Genomic DNA, 25,513 nt, shown 5'->3' on the forward strand with positions numbered 1-25,513 from the left:
TCGGGACGGTCTGGACCAAAATTGGGTAGATCCAGGTGGGATGTCTGAGAGCCGTCTTGTTGAGACTGTTTGGGATGAGTTTGACCCTGTGGCTCCCGAGGACATGGACAGGTTACTGGGTAGGTTGAATGCCACCACATGTTTACTGGACCCGTGTCCCTCCTGGTTGGTGCTGGCCACACAGGATGTGACACGAGGCTGGCTCCAGGGGCTTACAAATGCTTCTTTGCAGGAGGGGGTCTTTCCGGCCGCCTTGAAAGAGGCGGTGGTGAGGCCTCTCCTCAAGAAGCCTTCCCTGGACCCAGCTGTGTTAGGTAACTATCGTCCGGTCTCCAACCTTCGCTTCGCGGCGAAGGTTGTAGAGAGTGTGGTGGCATGTCAGCTACCCCGGTACCTGGAGGAAACCGTCTATCTAGACCCGTTCCAGTCCGGTTTCCGACCCGGTTACAGCACTGAGACGGCTTTGGTCGCGTTGGTGGATGATCTCTGGAGGGCCAGGGATAGGGGTTGTTCCTCTGCCTTGGTCCTATTAGACCTCTCAGCGGCTTTTGATACCATCGACCATGATATCCTGCTGCACCGGTTGGAGGGATTGGGAGTGGAGGCACCGTTTATCGGTGGTTCTCCTCCTATCTCTCCGATCGGTCGCAGACGGTGTTGACGGGGGGCAGAGGTCGGCCCCGAGGCGCCTCACTTGTGGGGTGCCTCAGGGGTCGATCCTCTCGCCCCTCTTGTTCAACATCTATATGAAGTCGCTGGGTGAGATCATCAGTGGTTTCGGTGTGAGGTACCAGCTGTACGCTGATGACACCCAGCTGTACTTTTCCACACCGGACCACCCCAGCGAAGCTATCGAGGTGTTGTCCCGGTGTCTGGAAGCCGTACTGGTCTGGATGGGGAGAAACAGGCTCAAGCTCAATCCCTCCAAGACGGAGTGGCTGTGGATGCCGGCATCCCGGTACAGTCAGCTGCAGCCTCGGCTGACTGTTGGGGGCGAGTCATTGGCCCCAATGGAGAGGGTTCGCAACTTGGGCGTTCTCCTGGATGGACGGCTGTCTTTCGAAGATCATTTGACGGCCGTCTCCAGGAGAGCTTTTTACCAGGTTCGCCTGGTCCGCCAGTTGCGCCCCTTTCTAGACCGGGATGCCTTATGCACGGTCACTCATGCTCTCATGACATCTCGTCTGGACTACTGCAATGCTCTCTACATGGGGCTCCCCTTGAGGAGCACCCGGAGACTCCAGGTAGTTCAGAATGCGGCTGCGCGGGTGATAGAGGGAGCCCCTCGTGGCTCCCACGTAACACCTCTCCTGCGCAGACTGCACTGGCTGCCTGTGGTTTTCCGGGTGCACTTCAAGGTTTTGGTAATGATCTTTAAAGCGCTCCATGGCATAGGGCCGGGTTACTTACGGGACCGTCTGCTGCCACCGAATGCCTCCCACCGACCCATGCGCTCCCACAGGGAGGGACTCCTCGGGGTGCCGTCAGCTAGGCAGTGCCGACTGGCGATGCCCAGGGGAAGGGCCTTTTCTGTGGGGGCTCCCACCCTCTGGAACGAGCTTCCCCCAGGACTTCGTCAACTTCCCGACCTTCGGACCTTCCGCCGCGAGCTTAAGACACATCTATTTATTTGCGCAGGACTGGACTAGATTTTTTAAATTTTAATTGTTTAAATTTTAGATTTGGTTTTAAATTGGGGTTTTATTATTTATATGTCTATTTTAAATATTCGGCCTATTTAATAAGTTTTTTAGACTAATGTTTTACTTTGTATATTTATGTTGTTTTTAGATGGCTGTACACCGCCCTGAGTCCCTAGGGAGATAGGGCGGTATAAAAATATGAATAAATAAATAAATAAATAAAATTAACAGGTAGCATACTATTTTTATAGAATTGTCAACGACTGACTGAAGTATAGGATTGTTTGCATGCAAAGCTGATTAAGGAATAGTATTTCATTGAGAGTCTTTCAAATATAGCTTGAAAACTTACAGAAAAACTTCAAAACATCCTCAATCAAGTGAATTACTTAATATAGAGAATGTTTCTAAATGAATGAATTATCTCTCTTTCTAGACTACTAAGACACCGGGGCTACGGCAAATGGAGCGCAAGGATATCCCTGCTGTGCACAAACTTCTGGCAGAATATTTGAAACAATTCCATTTGTCCCCTATGATGACTGAAGAAGAGGTGGAGCATTGGTTTTTGCCCCAGATCAATATCATTGACACATTTGTTGTTGAGGTGAGGGTTGTTGTTTTTTTGTTAGTTCAATCAGCACACCATTGTTTTGAAATATACCAGCAGAGTGTTTATGAAAAAGTGTGTATGTGTGTGTGTTAAGATCATTTACATTCTGGCTGTATGATTTAATTTATTACCTCAGCACAGAATTTGGGCATGCAAAACTGAAGCATAGATTTCACAGTATGTTCATGATCTTGTGTAAGCGTGATATTTTGCATGGAAAGAGAATTCAATTCTTCTCTTACTATCCAAAGAGAAACAACCCTAAAAATGCAAAACAGTCTTCATATGTCTTGTTGGACATCAACTTCCATCATGCCCAGCTAGTATGGCCATTATGGGACTGAGCATTATGGGAGCTGAAGACCAGCTGATTTGGTTGACAAACATTTAGGGCAGGGAGTTCCAACAATCCAGAAAATAAAGGTGCTATTAGGCAGTGCTGTATCTAAAAACTTTGGATTGAGCACAAACCTGCAGATACAAGTGAAAGAAGTGGTGGAATTCTGAGGCTATCAGTTATATTTTACCATTTCAGAAACTGAATGCCATTTTTAAAATTCTCTGATCCTAGAGAAATTTATTCTATTTATTAAAATCCTGGCACTTGAGATGGGGGAGAGAAAAGAACAGAAAATTCATATTGCATTTTCACCACCTGTAGTCTGAAGTGGTACATAGACCTCTTCTGCCTGATTTCCTATTCATTCTGTTTCATATTTAAGCCAGAATCACATGCAAAAAGGGCAGAAATGCCATACAAATTTCCTTACTATGCTAAACCATGAAGAACCGGCATAACAGCTGATGATAGTGCTAAAGTTACAGTTGGTTTCCTCTGATAGAAGGGTGAAAAAAAAATTAGTTCTAAAGAATCTAATTGTTTTTACCAGAACACTGATGGGAAGGTGACAGATTTCCTGAGTTTCTACACACTGCCCTCCACCATTATGAATCATCCGACACACAAGAGTTTGAAGGCAGCCTATTCTTTCTACAATGTCCACACCAAAACACCTCTTATTGACCTCATGAATGATGCTCTCATACTGGCCAAATTGGTGAGTTTCTTTCTTGGTTTGCTTCTAAATGCTGCAGCATTTAGGGGGCAAAAGTGTTAATGCAATCAATCTCTCTTTAAGAGATTGAGAGACGAAGAAAAATGCGGAATGCTCACTACTTGATGTTTTTTTTAAATGAAATTAATTCTGCTAACAATTGAGCAAAATGTGTTTATTCTTAATACCATGGAGCTACAAAGTATATACCCACCAAGTTTTCTTTAATTGCCTCTTTTTGCAGAAGGGTTTTGATGTTTTTAATGCACTGGATCTTATGGAAAACAAGACCTTCCTGGAAAAGCTGAAATTTGGAATTGGTGATGGAAACTTGCAGTATTACTTCTACAATTGGAAATGCCCCAGCATGGGAGCAGAAAAGGTGGGTAAAATCCTGCCTCTTGCATGTTAGGTTAGACATATGACATGAAAAAAGTTGTCCATACACCTTTAAAATTGTTACGCAGTTTGAGGCACACAAAGGACAGGTATATCTGCTGCTGGAGAGAAGGGGTAGCGACAGCTGTAATGTAATCCCAAAGAACATAGTTTGTTTACTTAGTGCAATTGCCTCAAAGGAACCAAAGAGCTAGGGGGGGTCTTAAATTAGCTGAAAATTGTGTAGTAGAGAAAGATGTTAAAAGCTAGCAGTTTTGTGAGAGATGCAAATAATAAAAGTGAGTGACTAAAGCAAAGTTAAGCACTATCCCAGGTGTTCTCTTGTTGCTGAAAATATGGTGGTAGGGGAAGTATGGTGGGCAAAAGGTACAAATGAAAGCAAGGGTGGAAAAGAAGTGGTGAGGAAACCTGCTGCATCTCCTTCATTGCAAATTTAGATCAGCCTAGTAGCTGTATGCCCTTTTTTATGCCTTGTGCATACAGAAAGCCACCTCTTATCAGTATAAGAACTCTGAGAAAATAGTGAAGTCTATGCAGATAAGATGTTCTCCATGCCAAATGTTCATCAAAAGACAAGAACAGGAGAACAGAGTTAGTGTAGTGAATGAACAACTGGAAGTGTCAAGCATGCTTATCCTGCAGTGAGGCTCATGGATCTTGGGACTTGCTACAGAATGAGCATGCATGGATTTCTTTGTGCTTACACTCTGAGGCCAAAAGCCTCCCCCACCCCACCCCAAGGAAGAAAGAGGCAAAAGGAAAAACTAGTACAGCAGCAGCTTTTATATGTTGTTTGGGACTAATGCTCATGGAAATTAGTTATTTTACTACAAAGTAAGCTGCTTAAGTTTATGCTTGCTGAGCCAAATCCCACAAACAATTTATCTTTCTCTGTATGAATATGTATAAGAGAAAATGCTGTGTGGGGAAATGATTTGTATGTTTATGCAGACAGATCAGTGGAAAGCCTTAATTTGCAGACATTTAATAATTCAATAGGGATAAGGTTTGTTTTTAATCCTCTCCATCCTTTCTTGGTATAGTCTTTAGCCGGTTCATATATAATATTCATGTGGTCATTAGGGTTTCGCATTGATCTGGATTGATTTGAGACATGGTTGATTCAAGGAAATCCCAATCAGTACAATATGCATGCTCCAATCCAATACTTCTTTGGATCCAGATTACTGAATAATGCTGAGATACACACGTGTAAGTTTTCACATGAACACATTTGCTGGGAGGAAAAATCAGCACTGATTTTAGTGATGCTTGGAATGCCTTAATTGGCAGAATAAGCAGGATAGCTGCCTGTTTTGTTTGTTTGTTTGTTTGTACCTAATCTTTGGGAACGGGGTCTCAAATTCAGATTTCCTTTAGAGTAAATCTGGAAAAAACTCCTTAGTTTCTAGCTATTATGCATAAGTAAAATCTGAAAAAATATTAAAGGCCAGCACTGATTATCAAACCCCTTTTCAGTATTCAAGAGACATCCTGCTTTGAGCATAAAGCAGGGTTCACCTGTCAGGTGAGTTGTGCATAGACCTGCTGAATCAAAAGCACGGGAATACTTGTTAACTTTTCCTTTCATCTTGAACGTTTTCCATAGGTTGGCTTGGTGCTGCAATAACCAATTTTCTCCGAAGAAGGGCAGGCGGAAACTGAAGGCTGGGGCCAATTGCCAGCATGGAACTGCCGTCCTCATGGTTCAGAGTTCCATGGAAGTGACAGAGTCCTGGGGAGGAGCTGGTGCCCACTGCATTAGCTATGTGACCTGACATTTCTGATGATTGTATCATGTGCCACTGAGCACACCAGTGTATTTCTACCAGCTCTTGGCCTTTCCCCTCCCCCTTCCCCTCATACAACATGATCAAGGGAATGTAACTGCTGAGAACTAGCTCACAATTTTAAAATTGGCATATATTGGAGTTAACGGGTGAATAATAATATAAATTATATTATATATTCTATATTTTAACAATGATTGCTGTTCATCTGAAGTGCAAAATGGGGTGGTACCATCAGGCAGCATAGCTTTTTAATCTTAGAATTATTGTTCAAAGAAATATTAATTGCCTGTTGGTTTATTATGATGCTTTTTTCAAAAAAAAAAAAGACCAAAAATTTGGCTCTTTGGATTTCTGTCAGAAGAGTACAGTGCATTCCCTCTTTCCAAAAGAGGTGTATTCCCTCTTTTTATGAGGCAAAAATGATTCTGAGCTGCAGTACATAATTGGCCTAGTTAATGGAAGTTTTAAAGCCAGCTTTCAGTTTTTACATAGCACTATGGCCTTTTTAATTCCAATCCCTTGTTAAGACGACTTTCTTTTAAAAACCAAAGGGCTATTTTAATGATGGATGATCTTTACTTCATGGTGGAATGGGGTATGAATCCCAGCTATTGTTCCCTGGATGTGCGCTAATAAAACTATAGTATAATGTTTGAATAACCAAATGTACAGTTTGTGGCTTTTGGTTTATGGAATCCATTCTTGGTTCTGTTGGGGAAATTCTCCAGTTTCTTCCAAGAAATTGTAATTGCGAGGTACTTATTATCATGACTTGTAGCTATTCTCTGTCAATTCTGATCTCCATTTGTTTTCTAGCTATAGTAGCTAACACATCAACTATTCTAAACTTTAGTTCTCTTTTCTTGCAATCAAGTTATATTGTTTAGCTTTGAAAAGAACTGTTTATGAACATTTCCTCCAATGAAAACCGGCTGATAAAATCAGAAGCTCTGCTAGTGGATTAAATACATATAGCAATTTTGCTAGTGTTCCCATAAAACTTAGAACAGAAGATACCAGACAAGCTAGAATGAAAATGTCAATCTATAATTAAAATTTATTAAATATATTTTATAGAATGTAGAGCTCTGTTGGTGGGATAAATGTTAGTTGGGCTATATAGGCTAGTCCTTGACTTAACAACCACAGTTGAGCACAAAATTCCCACTGGCAAGCTAGACAATTGTTAAGTGAGTTTTGCCCCATTTTATGACCTTTCTTGCCACAGTTTAGTGAATAGCTGCAGTTGTTAATTAGTAACACATTTATTAATTATTCCATCTTGGGGAAGAGACTCACTTTAACTGCCCAGTTAAAACTTGACTCAAATTTTATATGTCTGATAGGAGTGAATTTAGAAGCAAGCACGCTTAAGAAGATATACTTCTTTGTCAAGACCAGCTTTTGGACATAGTTTTAGTTTAGTTCATATTGATGAATTGGGGTCTAGACTTTAGTACATTGCACTACAGTTCCTAACAACCCAGGCAGCAGGAGGGCTGAGATTTATAGTACAGTAACATCTGAAGGGCCTTTCCAGTGCGCTATTTCAAACTATCATGCCACAACACATTATGACAATAAAAAAATCATCCAAAAGATTATTAGTATGAGACTAGAAAGGATAGTATCATCTCATCTCATTTTGTCAGTGAAAGGCTTGGCTCATGCTGCGTAAATCAAGGTTAATTTATCTTGCGCAGATTAGTTTATTGGCATAATGAAATGTCTAGATTTTTTTAATTTCAGGGAAAATGCAATGATAAAGGAGCATGTATCTATATGACTTTTAGTAAGCATCATCTATGTGATGGTTAGCAGATAAAGTATAATAGACAATATAGCACAAAATGCCTAATTCAAGAGCTTATATACTGCCCTGTGTTTCCTTTGGAGAAAAAAAGGCATTTTGGAAATTTAAAACAAATCTTGTGGAAAAATATTATATTGTCCCTAAAAAACTGCACATTTCTTGTGTCATTCCTTTCAATTAGTGAAAGAGATCTATACTTTAAAAAAAATCCTCCTATTTGCAGTTAGCTTAATTTTCCGTGACAGCAATATAAATGATAAAACTTCAATCTGCCTTTGCTAAGTGTCCAAGTTGCCTTTTATGTAGTATGGACAATTCACTGGCAACTTTTTTGGGATGTAATTATTCCCATATATGATGTGCAAAACATAGAAAACAATGATCTTGAAAGCTTCAGTTCTAATATCTGCTTATATTGCAGATGTGCTGCTGAATTCAGATTCTGTACACACCAAATTCTGGCATTTTTGTTTGGTTATTGTAGTTTTATTTTCATTTCTGTTACAGTTCTGGATGTGAACCATGTCGATGATAACTTTGGAGTCCCAGGTCTCTTGTGCATGTTGTGATCCCTTTGTAATATTTGCTGAATGTGAGAAATGCATAACAACCCTTTTTGTCCCTTCTGTGCTTCATAAGGGAAAATTGAGAACCTAATTTTCATCAAAGATACCAATTATAGAATCCCATCTTTAAAAATGGCACATTTAATGCATAACATTAATTTAAAAAAATAGCTAGCTTGTATCCTAAAAATAGAAATAATAAAAATAGCAATAGCAGTGGTTGTTAGGATAGGGCATAAATACAGGGTCAGAAATAATGTGCTAGTTGAACATTAGTGTGAGTACAATCCCACTTTATAAATTCCTGTATGGATGGGATGCACTTAAGACCTCCAATATGCTGAAGCATGACTTGACATAAATTAATTGTCAATTCATTGGACAAGACAGCAGATCATTAATTCTTAGCATCTTTCTACCCACATACCTGAAAACTTCCACATTCTCCTGTTCACTTTTTCAGATCCTGTATTTTAGACCTTCCATCCTGCATCTACTGAATAATTATCAAGTATAATTGAGTGATTCCATAATTTCATATGCATTGATTTAGGAGAACTACATTTTCATAAGTTACTATTTGCATAATGTGGGCGGCTTCTCCTGCCTCTCATAACTTGCAATTTAAAAGTGACTTGTGTAAATATTAGGAGTCTATTCAGAATGGATACTTTTTAATCCCGTGACATGGTAAGTTGCCTTCAAAATAATGCTGTTTATTTGGGAAACAAGACAGAATAAAATCTGAATAAGGTTTTTCTAAAATATATTGATTGGCAGGATTATATAAGTTAATTAATGGGTTAGCCTGCAAGAACAACAAGGATCACTGGGTTTGAGCAAACTTCTAATTTAATGTTTGACTTCCTCCTTATTATCCAGGTGTAGTATCTTAAGTGATGTGTACTTACTTGTAATAAAATGCCACAGCCCTCTCAGATTGATAAAGTAAAGGTAAAGGTTCCCCTGGCACATATGTGCTAGTCGTTCCCAACTCTAGGGGGCGGTGCTCATCTCCGTTTCAAAGCCGAAGAGCCAATGCTGTCCGAAGACATCTCCGTGGTCATGTGACTGGCATGACTCAACGCCAAAGGCGCACGGAACGCTGTTACCTTCCCACCAAAAGTCCCTATTATTTTAGTTGCATGCTTTCAAACTGCTAGATTGGCAGAAGCTGGGACAAGTAACGGAGCTCACCCCATTACGCGGCACCAGGGATTTGAACCCCTGAACTGCTGACCTTTCGATCGACAAGCTCAGCATCTTACCCACTAAGCCACCGCGTCCCTTCACTCAGATTGATAAATCTTCTCTATTATTAATAAATAGTTATAAAAGACTAAAAAAATAGTTATAAAAGAATAGTTAGGTTTCTAAAAGACAGACATCATGGCAGTTGGGGGGGGAAATCATCTGTGGAAACATTTTCCCCTTTAAGACTTAGGTTTGCCTTTCAATTTCTATAAGAAAAATATAACAAGCTTCAGCTATAGACCTTGGTCAAAGTGCTGTTGTTCTTGCCTTGGTATAAAGTTTTCAGACAATTTGAATAAATTTTGTGGCCAGAAGATGAGTTTTGACTTACACACTTGCACATGGAAATGTGAGTGGCTTTCTCTGTAAAATATATTTCAGCTATATTTGCCTTACAAAGTACTTAGCATTTTTCAAACATGTTTTAGCAAATGGGAGAAAAGCTTTTATTTGTGCACAATCCAAGGAAATTTAAATTTTAGGGGAAAAACCGTATTTATGATCTTACCTGCTTTTCAAAAAACAAAAATCTTGTGGCTAAATTTGTTCATAGAAGCTAGAACAAATTTATCCCAATCAATATTGCCCAACTTTCACACATGTTAAAGGAACTGATCCTTCAGAATTCCTCATAGCAATTACAGCTTTATTCTTTTTCTTGTTAGGGTGTTGAACTTAAATATTTCTCTGACTGGATCATTTTACTTACTAAATACATTACAAACAACAGTCTCTTTAATATATAGATAATTACAAAGTCAAATTCTAGAAGGTGTTTAGGTTCATTGGGGGTCTTTTTTCCATTGGAGAAGAGAGAGGTAGGACAATGAACACATATTAGTCCTTTGAGAAACTTCTGTGCATAGAGATGCCAGGTCTGGATTTGTAAACAGTTTAAATAGGCTCCAGAAAAAAAAATGTGCTAAATTCAAAAGTGAAGTTTGTCTACTGCTAAACATCACAGAACATACAGGATTAAATACATATAGCAAACGTAATCTTGTTTCAACTATTTAAATCATTTCTGAATTTGATTTGATCGCTTTATCACAATCTATTCTGCAGGAAAATTAGAACGTCCAGGAAAAACTCTTTTTATTAATTTTTAAACTTATAATACATTATAACCTTCCTCTGAAAATCTCAAAAATGGATAGTTTTCTTCTCCATCCACATTTGAACTTTGTTTCATAAAGTCACACTGTGTTACAGTAATGTTGGGATTTGACTCAAGGCCAAATCTTCTGGCCACACTCAAGGGCCACACTGCTGCTTTGGTGGGAGGCCAATTTAGACTAATTTTTGAAAACTGCAGTAATAGGCTTGTGTTATAAGTTATGTGTAGCTGCTATTCAAACCCCCTTCCTGTTGCCCTATGTTGTCTTGCATCCTGTATTGTTGCCAAGAGATTGAAATGCATGCTGCATGACCAGACATTACCATTGGTTGGTCATCTTCCCTCTGTTCCACAAGGTAAGGTTATGCCCATTATTTATTTTTACAAATACTATAGGAGAAAAATAGGGAAACCTGATCCCCACACTTCAGATAGCAGCCCAAAGCACACCCAAAAGAGAAATTTGAACTTGTCTAACAATAGGTCTAGGTCAATTCTATAGCCTAGCTCTTCATTGCTGCGTCAGGACTGATGCCACAGATTTTCTATCCCAAATTAAAAGAGAATCTCTATCTCCAAACGAGAGTACAGATCTGAAGTGCTGTAGTAAACCAGCATTCCATTGTCTAGTAGTAGTAACTATATCCTGCAAGAGAGTAAGTGGCTGCTGCTTCATGAAGTAAATCTAGTTGTAAATAGGAACATAGGAAGCAAATTGTCATAGTTTGGAAATCTGCCTAGAAAAATCAGAAGGGGGGGGGAGGGCAAATCCAAAGGAGAATCTGCTGAGCCAAAAGTGAAATGGGAGCAGCAGCCAAACAGACGTCTTGATGGTGTCTGATGTCTTTGCTAAAAATCTGGGCACAATTGGTGAGAATAATCATTAAAGAATTTTACTTGAAGCCTCATTGAAAATGTTCATAAGTACCACTAAAATAATTACATGCCCTTCTTATCATCCAAACTCAGCTGTCGGATTCATTTGGCTTCTTTCTGAATGCTTGGGAAATACCTTGCAACCTATTTGTATTGAGGTTGAACAGCCAAAGAATAAGAACTATTAGGTTGTATGATAAAAGCAGCTACTAAATGTTCAGAAGTTGCTTATAAATAATGAACCAACTCTTTCAAGAAACTATTGCAAAGTAAAAGAAGACTATTTTGTAAAATATGCTACTTGAAATGCTTTGAAAAAACACACCAAATGAGTTATTACTGTTCTCCTTTTATGACACCTTAATATTTACTGTGAAGCTATGGTCCATAGCTTAAACATGGGTGTGTAGTATAAATTTCCAATGGATTTATCTTCTATCTAATTCAAGCTGCAGTAAATGGTGAAAAATAAAAAAAAACCTTAGTTAAAACTATACCCTTGTAATTGCTCTCTTGAATAAAACCACTAAATTATTGATATAGGTTGCTTTTCCTCTAGTAACTCAAAGCAGCGTGTGTGGGTATGTGTGTGTGTGTGTGTTCCTCACAAGAACAATCTTGTAAAAGGTAATATTGAAAGGCAGTGATTAACTTGATGACTCCCAGTAGGAGTAGGATAATATAAGATTGTAGTGTAAAATCCTTTGAGATGCATTGTGAGTGACAGTTTAACTAGCAATTGCCAAAACAGCCACTAGCTGCTAACAGCTGATTTTAATTTGTACCGAAAGATTAAATGCTCTAAAGCTATATATAGTTATTTCAAATTCACCAGGAGAATCAATATAGCAAAAATAATTTCATCCTTAATGCTCTGGTGATTTTTTTTATAGTTCACAATGATAAGTTCTAAGAGAAAAATATTGCACTTCTTTAAATCTAATTTCTAAAAGTACATTTCTCCACAAATAGATGAAAATGTGTAGGAGTACTCATGTTTTCCTCATATCAATCTATGTGATGTATCAAAATAAACCTAAGAATAAGTATTAGTGTTTGTCCAGAATAAAGACCATATAAAAATGTTTTGAATAGCAGGTTAATACTACTTTGTCAATTAGTATTTAAATATCATTAAAATTGTCCTGGAGTATCATGAAAAGCTAACCAAGTAGATGAAGTGAGGTGCAGGATTTTCATATATCTATAATACTATAATTCTACACTCTTCTGTCCCATCTACTGTTCATTATTTGAAACATGATCTTTGAAATAACCTAAGTTATAGGCTACATGTAGTAGTTTATGGTTTCCTAAACAAATAAAGATCTAGTTTCGTGCCCAGTCTCTATTTCAGCCTGTCAAAGTGCATATATACTCAATCACACTCCAAATCAGTTGTGCTAACTCAAATTCCTCAGTTCAATTTATGGGTCACATTTCACTCTCTTAGGCCTTTACTACAAAGGTCACACCACCTTCACTCATTAAATTTGGTCACAAGTCAATCTATCTCACATCCTTAGATTTCAATGGAAATCTAAGTTTGCAAGATATCATATAACATCTTTTCATTGGGCTTCTTCTATTGTGACTTACAAAGAAATAATTCAAAAATTTCCCTACTCCCAGTTTGTATTTTTTGTAGGCCACTGCAAAGAAGTGAATAAGATGGAATATTTAGTCAGATTAAAATCCTGTCTAGGAAAGCATTTAGGAGTCTTTAGGTTATATAGCTTTTAGCTTCAACTACACAAAGACTCTTAAATTATGACCCTAATAAAATAGCTTGGATATTCAAATGAGGATTGACATGCTGTTCTCTCAGCCAGATCTTCTGGCTGCAACATTTTGGTTCTTCTCTGTGGTTCCAACCTCACTTGATTTAACAGCAGGTGGCATCCAGAATTAGCACAGCTATTCATCCATTCTTCTGAGGGCTGGTTGGACCTTCTCAATCCACTTTCACATTTTCCAAATCGAACCTTTATTATAGCTTTCACATCTTCCTGCATCTAACATGTACAAAAAGTGTAGCTGGAGATAGGGATGTACCATCCCTGGAAAGCAAATGGATATGCCGGTAGCCTAAAGAGAAAATTACAGGAAAATCTTCTCTGAGAATGGGTCTATGTTGCTCATTAACTAACATATATTTCTTCTACATGACCTTTTCTGTTATATAAACTCATTATTTTATCATGTAGCTCATAGCTACTTCTGAGAATTTAAATTACAGAATAATCTAAATAAATCTGCAGTCTGATATCTCTGGGAGTCACACCAAATGTAGCAATTTGCAAATTCTGCAGCCTCTGATCCTAAAATGTCTGAAACGTAATTGTTGGAATGGTTTAATACTGAAAATTCCTTTGAAACATCTGGCTTTTTGCCATTATTTAAATTCACTTAAGGAACTTATTCTACAGGCAAACATCTATGTCGAGCCCATCAGGACTGGTACTTTATTGTGGTAGATCAATTTAGCAGATGTAAAAGTCCACTAAATCAGACATAAAATCAGCTAATCGAAAATTACTGCTATTTCTAGGCAGATTACCATCAGGCTCTTCCAGAGAGTGCACAACACCCTGCTCAAGCTTTCTTGATTCTGGAAGAAAAACACTCACCTTCCCTAATGCTGAGCAATGGCAATGTAAACTGTCCCACAAAATCATTGGAGGAAGTTGTATCATAATCCTCTACTACAAAGCGCACCAGTGCCAGGTCTGGAACTTGTATCTGAAACATCAATGTCTCATTCCAACATGGGTTGAATCCTGCAGAGGGAAAATCCAAGAAACAGAATTTCAAGAGAGAAATAGTGTGAAGATCCTTTGTTAAAGCAAGATTCCAGTATAACCTATATAGTGACTAAGAATTGCTTTAAATCTAGCAAATTTTCAGAAAATTATTTTTTCAGACTTTTGAATTTGACCTTTTTTCTCCACTACATAGTCTTATTTATAAATTTTCAAGTTCAAATATAATTTGTTTTTGACAAAATGTTTGCATTCAACAGATGATGCGATTTTAATAAGTGCAAATACTGCATTGGGTGGATATAAGATATTGCCTTATCCTGTATCTGGATAAATATTCATCTGCAATAACCTTCTCCCAAGGAAGAGAGGAAAAGGGTGAACCAAGAATCTGAAAGACCCACACAATTTTGTTATCCCAGCGCAAAGAAGCTTGTTCCATTTATTCCTTGCTGGGAATATGTCCTCACAATACTATCATAATGTCAACTCACTGAAACTTCGGAGGCAGCTTTAAGTCTTCCTTTATAGAAGAAGTGCTTTGCATGTTAGGTCAGCACAAGACATTCCATGAAGATAACCCAGAGTTTTAAGAGCAGAGAGACTAGGAAGAAAGCATGGCAAAAGCATCTGTAGGGATAAGCCAATTCAGAATAAGCCATTTTACACCAACCCTATGGTTGTTAAGTTGATTCACTGATTAGGGTCAAAAGCAAAAAGCAGATCCAGAGGACTTCTTCAGACTTGCTACTCGTGTTTCCTTTTGATGTAAAAATATTAAGAACCCTGGGATTTTCTTCAGACACTGGCTTTGTTTCTCCTCTGGTCCAATAGGAAGGGGAAGGATATCATGGTCCATCAAATGCTGATGAACTAACTGCACAATTCATGGCTATTTATCACGCTAGGTGGATCCAGTACAACCAATAATTCTCTACCCTTGTTTCTTATTGCTTTCATTCCTAGGCTTTGTCTCACCATTATTTAACCGGTATTCAGTTTGTTTCTTGCAGCAGTCTGCAGGAATTCCATGAATCTCAATCCGTACAAAAGGATCAACAATGGAAGAACTCTTCTCTTTATTTAATTTGGGAAGTTGCTGAGCCGTAATCACCTGAAAAGAGAAAAATAATAATAATCATTTCTGCACTCTCTTGCAACTTTTAAAAACCAACAAACAATGTACACAAAATTGGATGAATTGGTACAATCCTAAAATCAGAATTAATTTCCATTGATTTAATTTGGCTAGAATGGACAAATGCAAACAAACAGAAAAGGAAGGGGGCTCCTACACTTATAATTGTTCAGTAGAAGAGAGAATTTTGGCAGAAGGACCCTTGTAAAACTACATATCTGCCACAATGCCCTCTTCAATACAGCTAATGAAAGTACAGAAGCCTCATCCTCTTTTGAACCTGTGTCCTTAATCAGGGCTATTTGCTCACTGCTTTCATCAAATTAAAATTCTGTACCCAGGGATTAATGTCTTCCAAGAAAAATAGAGGTCTGCAGTCTGAAAATAATGCAAAGCTATTTTCCATGATTTAATATATAAATCTGGGCTGCATGATAATATATTCCATCAGAATCATTGAAGTCTGACACCAACCACAGTAAACTTATTTAATCCTTTTTCCAGCACTTGAGATTTCAGTGGATATTGGTCATACTAGTTTGAAATAAGTTTTCAGCCTAAGTGTTAGAAACTTAGGATACTTGCAATTCTCAGGGGTATTTATTAAAAAACATTGTTTAGATATTCGGTCTTTTCTCTTTTAGCAGAGTTCTTTCTTCTCTTTGGGGAGAAGAAAAAACTCAAAATTTTAAATATTTTTCAACCAAACTACCTTACAGAGTTATGAGATACAATGAGGGAAGTAAAAGTCCACGGATGCTCCTTTAGGCTCCTAAAGGCAGGTCTATGTACTAGTTCAAAATCATAACAAGTAGAGAATGATTGTATAAGTAAAAGGACACATCTGGATGCTCTCCTCCAAAATTGTATTAACATAATAAAGATCCTTTACAATAAAAAGATCTTCTGGAAGCCCTTTTATGCTTGGCTCTTAAGCAGGGGTGAAATCTAAAAATTTTCCCTACCGGTTCTGTGGGCGTGGCTTAATTGGTGGGTGTGGCTTGGTGGTCAGGTGACTGAATGGGCATGATCAATAATAATAAATAATAAAAATAATAAAGTATACAAAACTTGGGGGGCACCGGTCTACCTTCTTTAAAAATAGAGGCTTCAGTCTACCAATTGCATTTTACTGAGAGGCACCTGTCTACCTTCTTTAAAAATAGAGGCCCAGGTTTACTTTGAAGTGCCGCGGCAGTCATTTAAGGCCATTTGCAGCTCTATCACCACCGAGAGCTTCAGGGAGAGAGAAGAGAAACAGCGAGACGTGGGCATTGGGGGAGGGGGCAGGGATTTTTGCTACCGGTTCTCCGAACTACCTGCCCCAATCGCTACCGGATCACGCGATCCTGTCCGAACCGGGAGCATTTCACCCCTGTCCTAAATACATACAGCAAGCAATTCAAAGAACATATGGACATCCTACATTCTACTATACCTTGATGGTGAGGGCAATAGGGTGCTGGCCACTCCTATGAATGGGAACCTTGGGGTCAAAATTACTCTGGTTATTGCATAAGAAAGCAGGTTTCAGCACATAGCCACAGCGGCCATTCACCAAAAAGCGTCCATCATTCAAATCCATCTCGGCACCTGGTGTCTGGAAATTCAGTGCCACTGAAATATGACCATAGAAAGAAAAGTGATTAAAAAGATCATAAAACTGGAATATTATCATGGTGCAGTTTCATAAAACTTTGTATCTACTGGCACATTCAAAAAGATCTTAAGCAGCACAGACAGCTGGTGCAAAATGTGACAGCGAGAGCAGTCTTTCGGGTCCCTAGGGTGGCCCATATTACACCTCCACGAACTTCACTGGCTACTGGTCTGTTTCCGAGTGCAGTTCAAGGTATTGGTTATGACCTTTAGAACCATTAATGGCATTGTTCCAGGCTACCTGATGAACCACTAGGACAAGCCTATTTACTCATGCCAAGAGAGAGGATCTACTTTGGATCCCATCACTCAGAAAACTGTCAGGATTCAGAAGATCCTGCAGCGCCCACTCTCTGGAACATCTTACCCTCTAAGGTAAAATCTGCACCCACTCTCCTATCCTTCTGCAAGTGCCTGAAGACGTGACTCTGCCGGTTGGCCTGGGGACCAAATGTGGGAGTTCCACAATGGAGGTGGCTGCTGGATTGATGACAGATTCCACTTCCCACCCTTGCTCTTTGTTTCCCTCCATCCAACATTTTTGTCATCATATTGTGCTCCCTTTTCATTGTTTATTTTCTGAGTTCTATTATTTTACTTCTGTTCATGCTCCTTTCATTCACTTCTTTTTTATTACTTTAACTGTCCTACAATAGCCTCACGATGAGATAGGCGGCAAATAAATTTTTCAAAATAAATAAACAAAAAATAATGAGGAATAAAATAGCAGCAGATCTGGGAAATATAAAGACAAGGATATCTGTGGTGAGTATACTTCCTCCTACTAATGCATTATTAATGAGTTGCGGTGGCTCAGTGGTTAGAATGTAGTATTGCAGGCTACTTCTGCTGATCGCTGGCTGCCAGCAGTTTGGCAGTTCAAATCTCACTGGTTCAAGGTTGACTCGGCCTTCCATCCTTCTGAGGTCGGTAAAATGAGGATCCAGATTGTTAGGTACCAGTTAGGTGACGACTGTAAACTGCTTAGAGGGGGCTGTAAAGCACTGTGAAGCGGTATATAAATCTAAGTGCTATTGCTATTGTTAATCCTGGGACACATATTCGTCTTCATTTGTGATTATTAATTTGCTCTAAGAAATACATGTTACATTTAGTTCAAAATACATCTAAGCTGCTGGAGGAAAGTACTATAGAACAAAATATTTTAATGCTTTGGCTTTGCACATTATTTTAAAATCTCTAGGAAAGTTGTACAGCTCAATAGCAGAGCATCTACTTAAAATCCAAATGGTCTCAGAATCAGTTTCTTCAACTCTGCGACCTCAAGCCGACAACCATTGCCCATCATATTTGGCTCAATGGACCGTGCTCTTTCTTTGCATAAGATAACTTCTTCCAGTGAATAAACAATAACATGAAAAGATCTACACAATACCAGATGCACCAAGTGATCTGTGATATTCTCATTGGTTACTAGATAATGTGGTTCCAGGCTTGGTCTCTGCTATTCTACAGTGCTGCTGCCACAGAGCCAAAGGGATTAGTTAACACAAGGAGAACAGAGTTCCACAAAAACAGAATTCTGGCCTGCCTTTGTAGTCTGATTAAGCTGGCACTCTGTCACAGACTGAGCTCTCTCTCTCTGCTCATCCTCAACTTCCTGCTTCTCTCCAAAACCACTTTAGTTTTTCAGAATAAAACAAGGATGACTACCAGTAGGTTTGAAAATTCCAAGTTACTGGGAAGTACACATCTCTCCTGCTCAGATATTGGGGTTATGGGCAATACTCCTCCAATCTGATTCACTTGTGAAATCAAAGCAAGTCCAACAGAGAGCAACTCTGGGAGAGAGAAGGTGACTAGGAATGAAGTGCACAGCATGGATTACTCCTCTTTGTTCTTACCAATCTGGCAGCCGACATTCCACATCTCCTGAGGGTTGTAGTTGGAGGAGTTCATCTTCAGACCCAGTGGATAGATACGGCTGAGGTGCTGGGTGTTGTACCGGACAAAAAGGTTTCCTGCAGAAAGGAAAGAAGCTTCCATCTTTAGATCAGAAAGAAGTGGTCCTGCTGCTGATTTCTATGCACCTGGCAGTGATGGAGTACTATAGATAGACCTCGCTTATTAATGATAATTGGGACCAGGAATTGTTGCTAAGCAACACAGTCATAAGGTGAGCTGTCATATGACCACGACAACTTATGACAGAAGTTCCAGCATTCCCAGTTGCAGTTGTTAAGCAAATCCCACATGGTCACGGCATTCCATGGTCATGTGATCATCATTGGTTACCTGCTGTTTGGCTTCCCCAATGACTTTGCTTGTTGGAAGCCAGCAACAAAGATAGCAAATACCAATTTCATAGCCATAGAACATTTTAATTGTGTGCTGGCTATTAAGTGCCCATACTGAGATTACATGTCCACAGAGACATTGTACCAGCTGCAATTACAAAAACCCATTGCAAGTACCCTTCCTTCGGAATCATCATATGGTTCAAATGATTGCTGTACACAAATTAATTTTACTGCAGATGACATTTTTTTAAATTTGTAAACTTTGTACTGCTATCCCAGTGCTGATGTAAAAGACTGATGCCTTTAGCAAAATAGTAAGTTACTCTACCAACTGGTCCAACTCAGAACTGATGCCTATAGGTCAAAATAGGTGAAAAATACCCATCCATTTAAGAAATATGAATACTTAACGACTATCTAAGGCAGAGGTGTCAAACTTGATTTCATTGAGGTTCGCATCAGGATTGTGTTTGACCTTGGGTGGGGGGCAGAGGGGCAGGGCCAAGGTGGGCATGGCCCTCTGCCAGCAAAAATAGAGCTGGGGGGCATGCACAGCCCCCAGGACCCTGTTTTTGGCCAGGACAGCCTCCTGCAGCCCTCTGCCAGCGAAAATGGAGCTTGGGTAGACCGCGTGCGGGCCCCCCGAGCTCTGTTTTCACTGGCAGAGGGCTAAAAGAGGCCTTCCTGGCCAAAAATGGTGCTCCACTAATATTACCATATTTTTTGGACTATAAGATGCATTGGAATATAAGACGCACCAAGATTTTGAAGAGAAAAACAAGAAAAAAAATAGTTTTTGGCCTCCGCACATCCGGTTTTTGCCCTCCCTAGCCCCAGGAGCATCCTGCAGGCCTCCCAAACCCTCTGTGCATCCCATTTTTGCGAAAAACAGCCCTGTTTCCTTGAAAAGCAGCCCCATTTTTTGCCTCCCGAACCTCTCCCTGCACACTGTTTTGCCCTCCCCAGCCCCAGGAGCACTCTGCAGGCCTCCCAAAACCATTGCGCATTCCATTTTTGCCAAAAACAGAACATGCAGGGCAGGGTTTTGGGAAGCCAAAAATGGTCATATTCGGTGTATAAGATGCACCAGCATTTCCTTTTACAGGGAATTTTACGGGGACATTTTCTTTTTTTGGGGGGGGAAGTGTGTTTTATACTCTGAAAAGTACGGTAATTCTGTATTTGTACCACATCCATTAAATATCTAGGTATGTGAACACCAAAAGATATAGCTCTCCTAACATCTAACACTCCAAGTCAGATAGATGTGCACAATATTAGTCCCTTTCCCTGAATATCTTCCTCTAAATATGTCCTAAAAGTCTGATGGGAACTATTAAGCCTTCCTTTTCTGTGGCAGCCCCTGCCCTGTGGAACACTCTTCTCTTTGACGTTTGGCAGGCCTCCACATTTTTAGCCTTCCATAAAGCTTTAAAGCTGGCTTTTATCCCAAATGCTGGGATAAGAGGAGGTGACTGCACATCAGAAGCTTGACCCAGTTCCAAGTTTCTGTTTTTAATGTGTTTAGTTTTTATAGTTTTAACGTTGCTTTTATGCTGTTTTAATTTTTGATTAAGAGCAACTTAGAGTTGCTTATAAGCAGCTATATAAATGTTTTAAATAATATAAATTATAAATAAAATCTATAGTGAAGTTCCAGATATTGATAAATAGTCACTAAATCTTAACTATTATTGTATGTAATAGAATAAATTCCTTGTTAAGAAAACTCTATGGGAGTCTTTTCAAGTATTAAATATCAGAAGCCAACAATTCTTATTAATTTTCAGATGTGGGCAACTTTGGAATATAAGTCTAGAACATGGTTAGTTGGACAGAATATACTAACATTCTAGCATCTCTGGAAATAATTATGTCAATTAGAAAACTAATGAAATGTCTAATGAAAGTTCAACCTTTTTTCCCCATGTTAAATTAACTTTATGGAGAAACCCAGTTTAGAAATTGGAACAAAGAGGATGATATGGAAAATATTGATGAAAGTGAGGATATTGATCTTGGATCAACTGATAAATGATGTGGGTGGATTTTTTTATCATATTGAATGTTAAGAAACAAATATCATTTACCTGTTATAGCCCAATGGGAATATTTACAGTTACAACATTTGCTAACGTTTAGATCAGCAGTATTCTCATCTTCTGAAACACCCAAGATACTAGAGCAATTGTTAAATCTTTTAAAAATAAAAAAAAACCCTCTACTATTAATTTATATAGATATCGATTATCAAGAAATCATTTTGGTATTTATATGCTAAGAAATGACTGGAATAAAGAATTAGAGGTTTCCACATTGCTTAGACATGGAGTTTTAGCTTCCAAACCACCAGTTTCAATGGACCTTAAATTGTAATTTATACAACAACAAAAAATAATACTTAGACTCCTTTACATCTGTATAGAAATGGACTGCCTAGGCCAGCATTTCATTGAAGATGTAGTAAGAATAATGCTTCTTTAAAACATATGTTTCTTAGTAAGTCCTTTACTTACTATGTTTTGGGAGGAAAGTAGTGAACTATGTAAATGTAACTGTGTGACAAAAGCTAACATTTTCAGGCAATAATATTCTTCTGAATTACATTACTTAGTACTTAGAATTTGACAATTGGACAACACAAATGGATTTTCCATACCCTTATTATGGACAATATTGAAGCATCGGAAAGTTAAATGTATAGTCCTTTTTACTCAATAGATTAAGGACTTGATTGCATGTGCCACCTATGAGCAGATATAATGAAATATGGGACTCATTTGTACACAACATAGCAGGTTGTAAAAAGGATAGTTATATATTTGTATTAGAAATTTATATGTATTTCAATAATAACTGCATCTCTTTGTTATGTTTTACTTCACTTTTTTACCTTACTTTTTGCTTTTTTTTGATAATGCATATATTTTTATGTTTTGTTCTTTTTTCATTTCTTTTGTCCCTATTTTAAAATCAAAGAATAAATTAAAAAAAGACAACTTCAAGTGGTTGCTGAATGAGTAGATGTTTAATGAGGACTAGCTATATGCCAACCTCAACTAGAACTGGCTAGAATACAAGGTCATTAATAAATCAATCAGTCTTGTATTGCTTGACTAGCATATCCATGTTCTCAATAGTTTTATCACAATCAATAGTATCCAGGGTTATACTGTAACCTTAAAAGACTCAGTTATATTTTAGGCAGCCGACTAAGCCAGACTCTGCCACAAAACAAGCCATAATGTCCTTGGTATCCCAAAAAAATTAATCTCACATACCTGAATCTTTGATCAGCTTCCTGGCTTTCCGCTCACTGAATGATGACATTTCTGTAGGTTTCTGGTGGCGCAGGGCATCAGATAGGCTTTGGAATGGAACAGCCCGGCAATATACAACCACATCAGAGAGTTCTCGTGAAATCTGCATTACATCCTTCGCCTGGGGGCAAGGAAGAAGTGCCATGTGCAAAAAATTAATTTAATTTAATTAATTTAAAAATCCACTTCAGGTAACACATCCTACTTTGCAAAGAAATTGATTCAGGCTTGCAAATAGCTACTACTTTGGTACTGTTAAGTAGACTAGAATATCTTCCAGTTAACTAGAGAGGAAAGTTTTGTAAATTGAAAGGTTTGTTAGTTGAAAGTTCTCTCCCACCTTCATTAATGCCATTGATGGGTCATACCATGGTTTCTGTATGCTAGATGTCTTTCAAGGGTTAGGAGATCTCGCTAAATCATTTGTGGACTTACTTACATAGATTTGCCTCAGCAGGTGGCAGTATTTAGCCAACCTTTGACAGGTCTCAGAAACTAAGCAGAGTGGCCCCAAATATACTTCGAGAGGAGGCTAGGAATTTCATGCCTGGGAGTCCGAAAAATCTCAGAAAAATCTGAGAAACGGAAACTTCTGTAGAACCAGCAAGAAAAATACATGGCTGAGGCACTAAAAGTAAGACCTCAACTTGAAACATGGCTGGTAAGTGTGGCAGCATTATTAAATGATCATGTAAGGATGTATTTACCACAAAGATGAGCTCTTTTGAAGATACTACTTCTGGGTCCAACACCAAGCTATCTGTAGTGGTGACACTGTAGCACAACAGCAGTGGGCATGCCCCTTTTAGCACAAAGAATGAAATTCATGGGTCCTGAATTGGATGTTAAACTTCCCTTGCCAACAAATCCTCTTGCAGTGGCATGTGATGAAATCATCATGAAAAGCAATTAAAAGCAATTGTGGATATTATGTTTACGGGTGGGCATAGCACCCTGTGAAAATAGCACCTCTCTTTCCCTGGAATATTTTCTTTCAGCATGGTTATGTTATGATTTTTACAGAACACCTATTCCTCTACCCTTGGAACGGTCATCAACAAAAGGTTTCAAGGAAATGAAGGGGGCCATTTTCTTCCCTTGTTTTGTCACAATACCAGCCTTGTTGGGATCTCTTCCAAGAAGAAAGGAATACTCACCTGCAAAGGTCTGATTTCCTGGGGAGAAGATGTAAACTGAAGAAAGAGGCAGAAACAGAAATTAGATGATCTCTGTCTATACAAAATACATTTAGTTGTATTTTCTAAAGGAAGAGTTTAAGAAAATGTGAGCAATTTTATTGGATTTTACTAATGATCCAGGATCTCACTTTCTTCCTACAATGGCCAACCAGATGCTTCTGGAAGACAGCTAAAAGGCATGAAGGCATTACTGTCTCCTCAGGTTTTGTTCCCAGGACATTTTATTAATAGAACTTCAACCTCTGATCTTGTTTCCATGCAGCTATCATAATTTAATAGTTTCTTATTAGATTTATTCCCTATCTACTTGTCTAATAATCCTTTTTGCTCTTTATTCGGTCACACCTTCAGCATTGCATTTTTTTAAAAAAAACAAAAACTAGGCATTGTATAAAAGAAAGATTAACTTTTGCCAGTCAACAGTCAGTTCATTATTGTAAATATACATTCTTTTTTAAAAGTTTACCCATTATAGATACATATCATCCTATACATACAGACAATCTTAAGAATCATAGGAACTGATGCACTTTGCTAGCAGTCCCCAATTTGAAGCATTTAATGTAGACTTTGCTCAAAAGGGGGTTGATTACTATTTTCTCTATTTTAAGAAAACAGCAAACTCCTAAGAATATTTTAAATGTCTAAAAGAAAATACACAGAGGCTGTCTAACCTTAGATGATGATGGTTGTCTTTTGGCTCACAGCTGACCACCCTATTTATATTCTGCTCTGACACTTTTAAAAGGAAGCTTCCGATAGCAGAAGACCCCAATTTTCCACTTCAGAAGAAATGATGCTCTCATTTGATGACATAAACTCTTCCAAAGCAACAAGAGTAAAATGTCTAAGTTGTTGTAATGCTCTGTTAAGAACTCCAACCTGATTTCCTCTGGATATTCCTTTCTGAATATCCAATTTTGAACTTTCTGTTCCTCATCATTCTCTGGCCAGAAATCCTGCTTGATCTTTACTGGGTTATTTGGGGGGGGGGAGGGCAGGTGGAAGAAGATGTTTGCAAATTTTCACTAAAAATATTCAGTACTTTTGCAGCCTCCCTCTTCTTTCTCAGTAGCATAAATATAGCAAATGCAGAAAGACTGAACTTAGATTTTAAGAGGCACGGATTTTTTGAGGGGGGGGCGCTGTTGAGCTTTCCTAAAATGATCACTCTTTACTTTATGCTTTTGACACATTTGGCTACATGACAATATCTGAGCTACACAAATCCAGATAACTGTTGAATGTAAGCAAAGAAGTTGAGATAAGTTTAAAGTTTGCCCCATTTGAGAAGTTTGTCTTGGAACCCAGAGAGCTCTGCTTGTACCCTTTTTTCAGCAGTGCTATTTCAGCTGCATTCTTGACACTCAGTTGTATTGGTTTGCTGTTACAGAGTGTCCAACTTAGAGGTTTCCCTAATACTCTCTTAATCATCCCTTCAGAAACATGGATCTAAACCTCACCCTCTGGTCTTCTTCCTCCTGCATTTCTTCCTCACGATTGGAGATCAAGAAAACTCTTGGATCAATCTTGTTCTCTGATAGCTTTTTCCCCTTCACTAATATCTTCCCCTTCAATTGCTGTAAGGTTTGGGAAAGAAAAATCAATAAACTTAGCTCTACAATAAATCCTTCCTAATAATCTTAATTAGCAGAGTCCTGGGGGAGGGGATTGTAATTTCCTACATCCCTAAATCATCAAAAGTATAGCTCGCTGTGCTCTTATTCTTCATTTAATTTGGCAAACTTCAAGATTTTTGTGAAGTACCAATATGCCATGAAAAATAAAATATTTATTTATTTATATCCCACTTTTATTATTTTTACAAATAACTCAAGGCAGCAAACATATTCAACACAACTTTCCCCACAACAACAAACCTTGTGAGCTGAGTTGGGCTAATTGACTCAAAGTCATCCCGCTGAATTCACACTCTCCCATTTTCTAGGCTGGTGCCTTAACCACTAGACCAAACTGTTATTTAATTATTATATAATCCCACCATAAAACACTATTTCAAGTGTGATATTGTAAAGGCAGTCAAA

The 25,513-nt window shown here is 38.5% G+C and overlaps 2 protein-coding genes across 7 annotated transcripts in view; one reads left to right on the forward strand and one right to left on the reverse strand.

Annotated features, from left to right (window-relative positions):
- The window catches only part of NMT1 (N-myristoyltransferase 1), a 38,552-nt gene extending 32,384 nt beyond the window's left edge, over positions 1 to 6,168 (forward strand). The window contains exons 9-12 of the mRNA XM_058179661.1: positions 2,080 to 2,250; positions 3,147 to 3,314; positions 3,556 to 3,693; positions 5,320 to 6,168. Coding sequence (XP_058035644.1) covers positions 2,080 to 2,250; positions 3,147 to 3,314; positions 3,556 to 3,693; positions 5,320 to 5,340 — 498 coding nt within the window. The 3' untranslated portion in view covers positions 5,341 to 6,168. The remainder of the gene's footprint in view (positions 1 to 2,079; positions 2,251 to 3,146; positions 3,315 to 3,555; positions 3,694 to 5,319) is intronic.
- Positions 1 to 25,513, reverse strand: part of PLCD3 (phospholipase C delta 3) — a 117,689-nt gene that overhangs the window by 23,084 nt on the left and 69,092 nt on the right. For 2 of the 6 annotated variants that reach the window (XR_009154791.1, XR_009154790.1), the window contains exons 10-17: positions 24,932 to 25,048; positions 23,427 to 23,462; positions 22,231 to 22,390; positions 18,554 to 18,670; positions 16,468 to 16,646; positions 14,870 to 15,005; positions 13,760 to 13,909; positions 13,010 to 13,217 (exon numbers count right to left, since the gene is read on the reverse strand). Coding sequence is in view for 4 of the 6 variants with exons in the window: in XM_058179656.1 (XP_058035639.1) it covers positions 13,129 to 13,217; positions 13,760 to 13,909; positions 14,870 to 15,005; positions 16,468 to 16,646; positions 18,554 to 18,670; positions 22,231 to 22,390; positions 23,427 to 23,462; positions 24,932 to 25,048 (984 nt within the window). In the remaining 2 variants the exon portion in view is untranslated. Of the gene's footprint in view, positions 1 to 9,163; positions 13,218 to 13,759; positions 13,910 to 14,869; positions 15,006 to 16,467; positions 16,647 to 18,553; positions 18,671 to 22,230; positions 22,391 to 23,426; positions 23,463 to 24,931; positions 25,049 to 25,513 lie in introns of those variants that run through there. The other 4 variants (XM_058179656.1, XM_058179659.1, XM_058179657.1 and 1 more) reach the window with 4 other exon arrangements.

Source organism: Ahaetulla prasina, chromosome 4 (genome assembly GCF_028640845.1).
Source record: "Ahaetulla prasina isolate Xishuangbanna chromosome 4, ASM2864084v1, whole genome shotgun sequence".
NCBI classification, from domain to species: domain Eukaryota; kingdom Metazoa; phylum Chordata; class Lepidosauria; order Squamata; family Colubridae; genus Ahaetulla; species Ahaetulla prasina.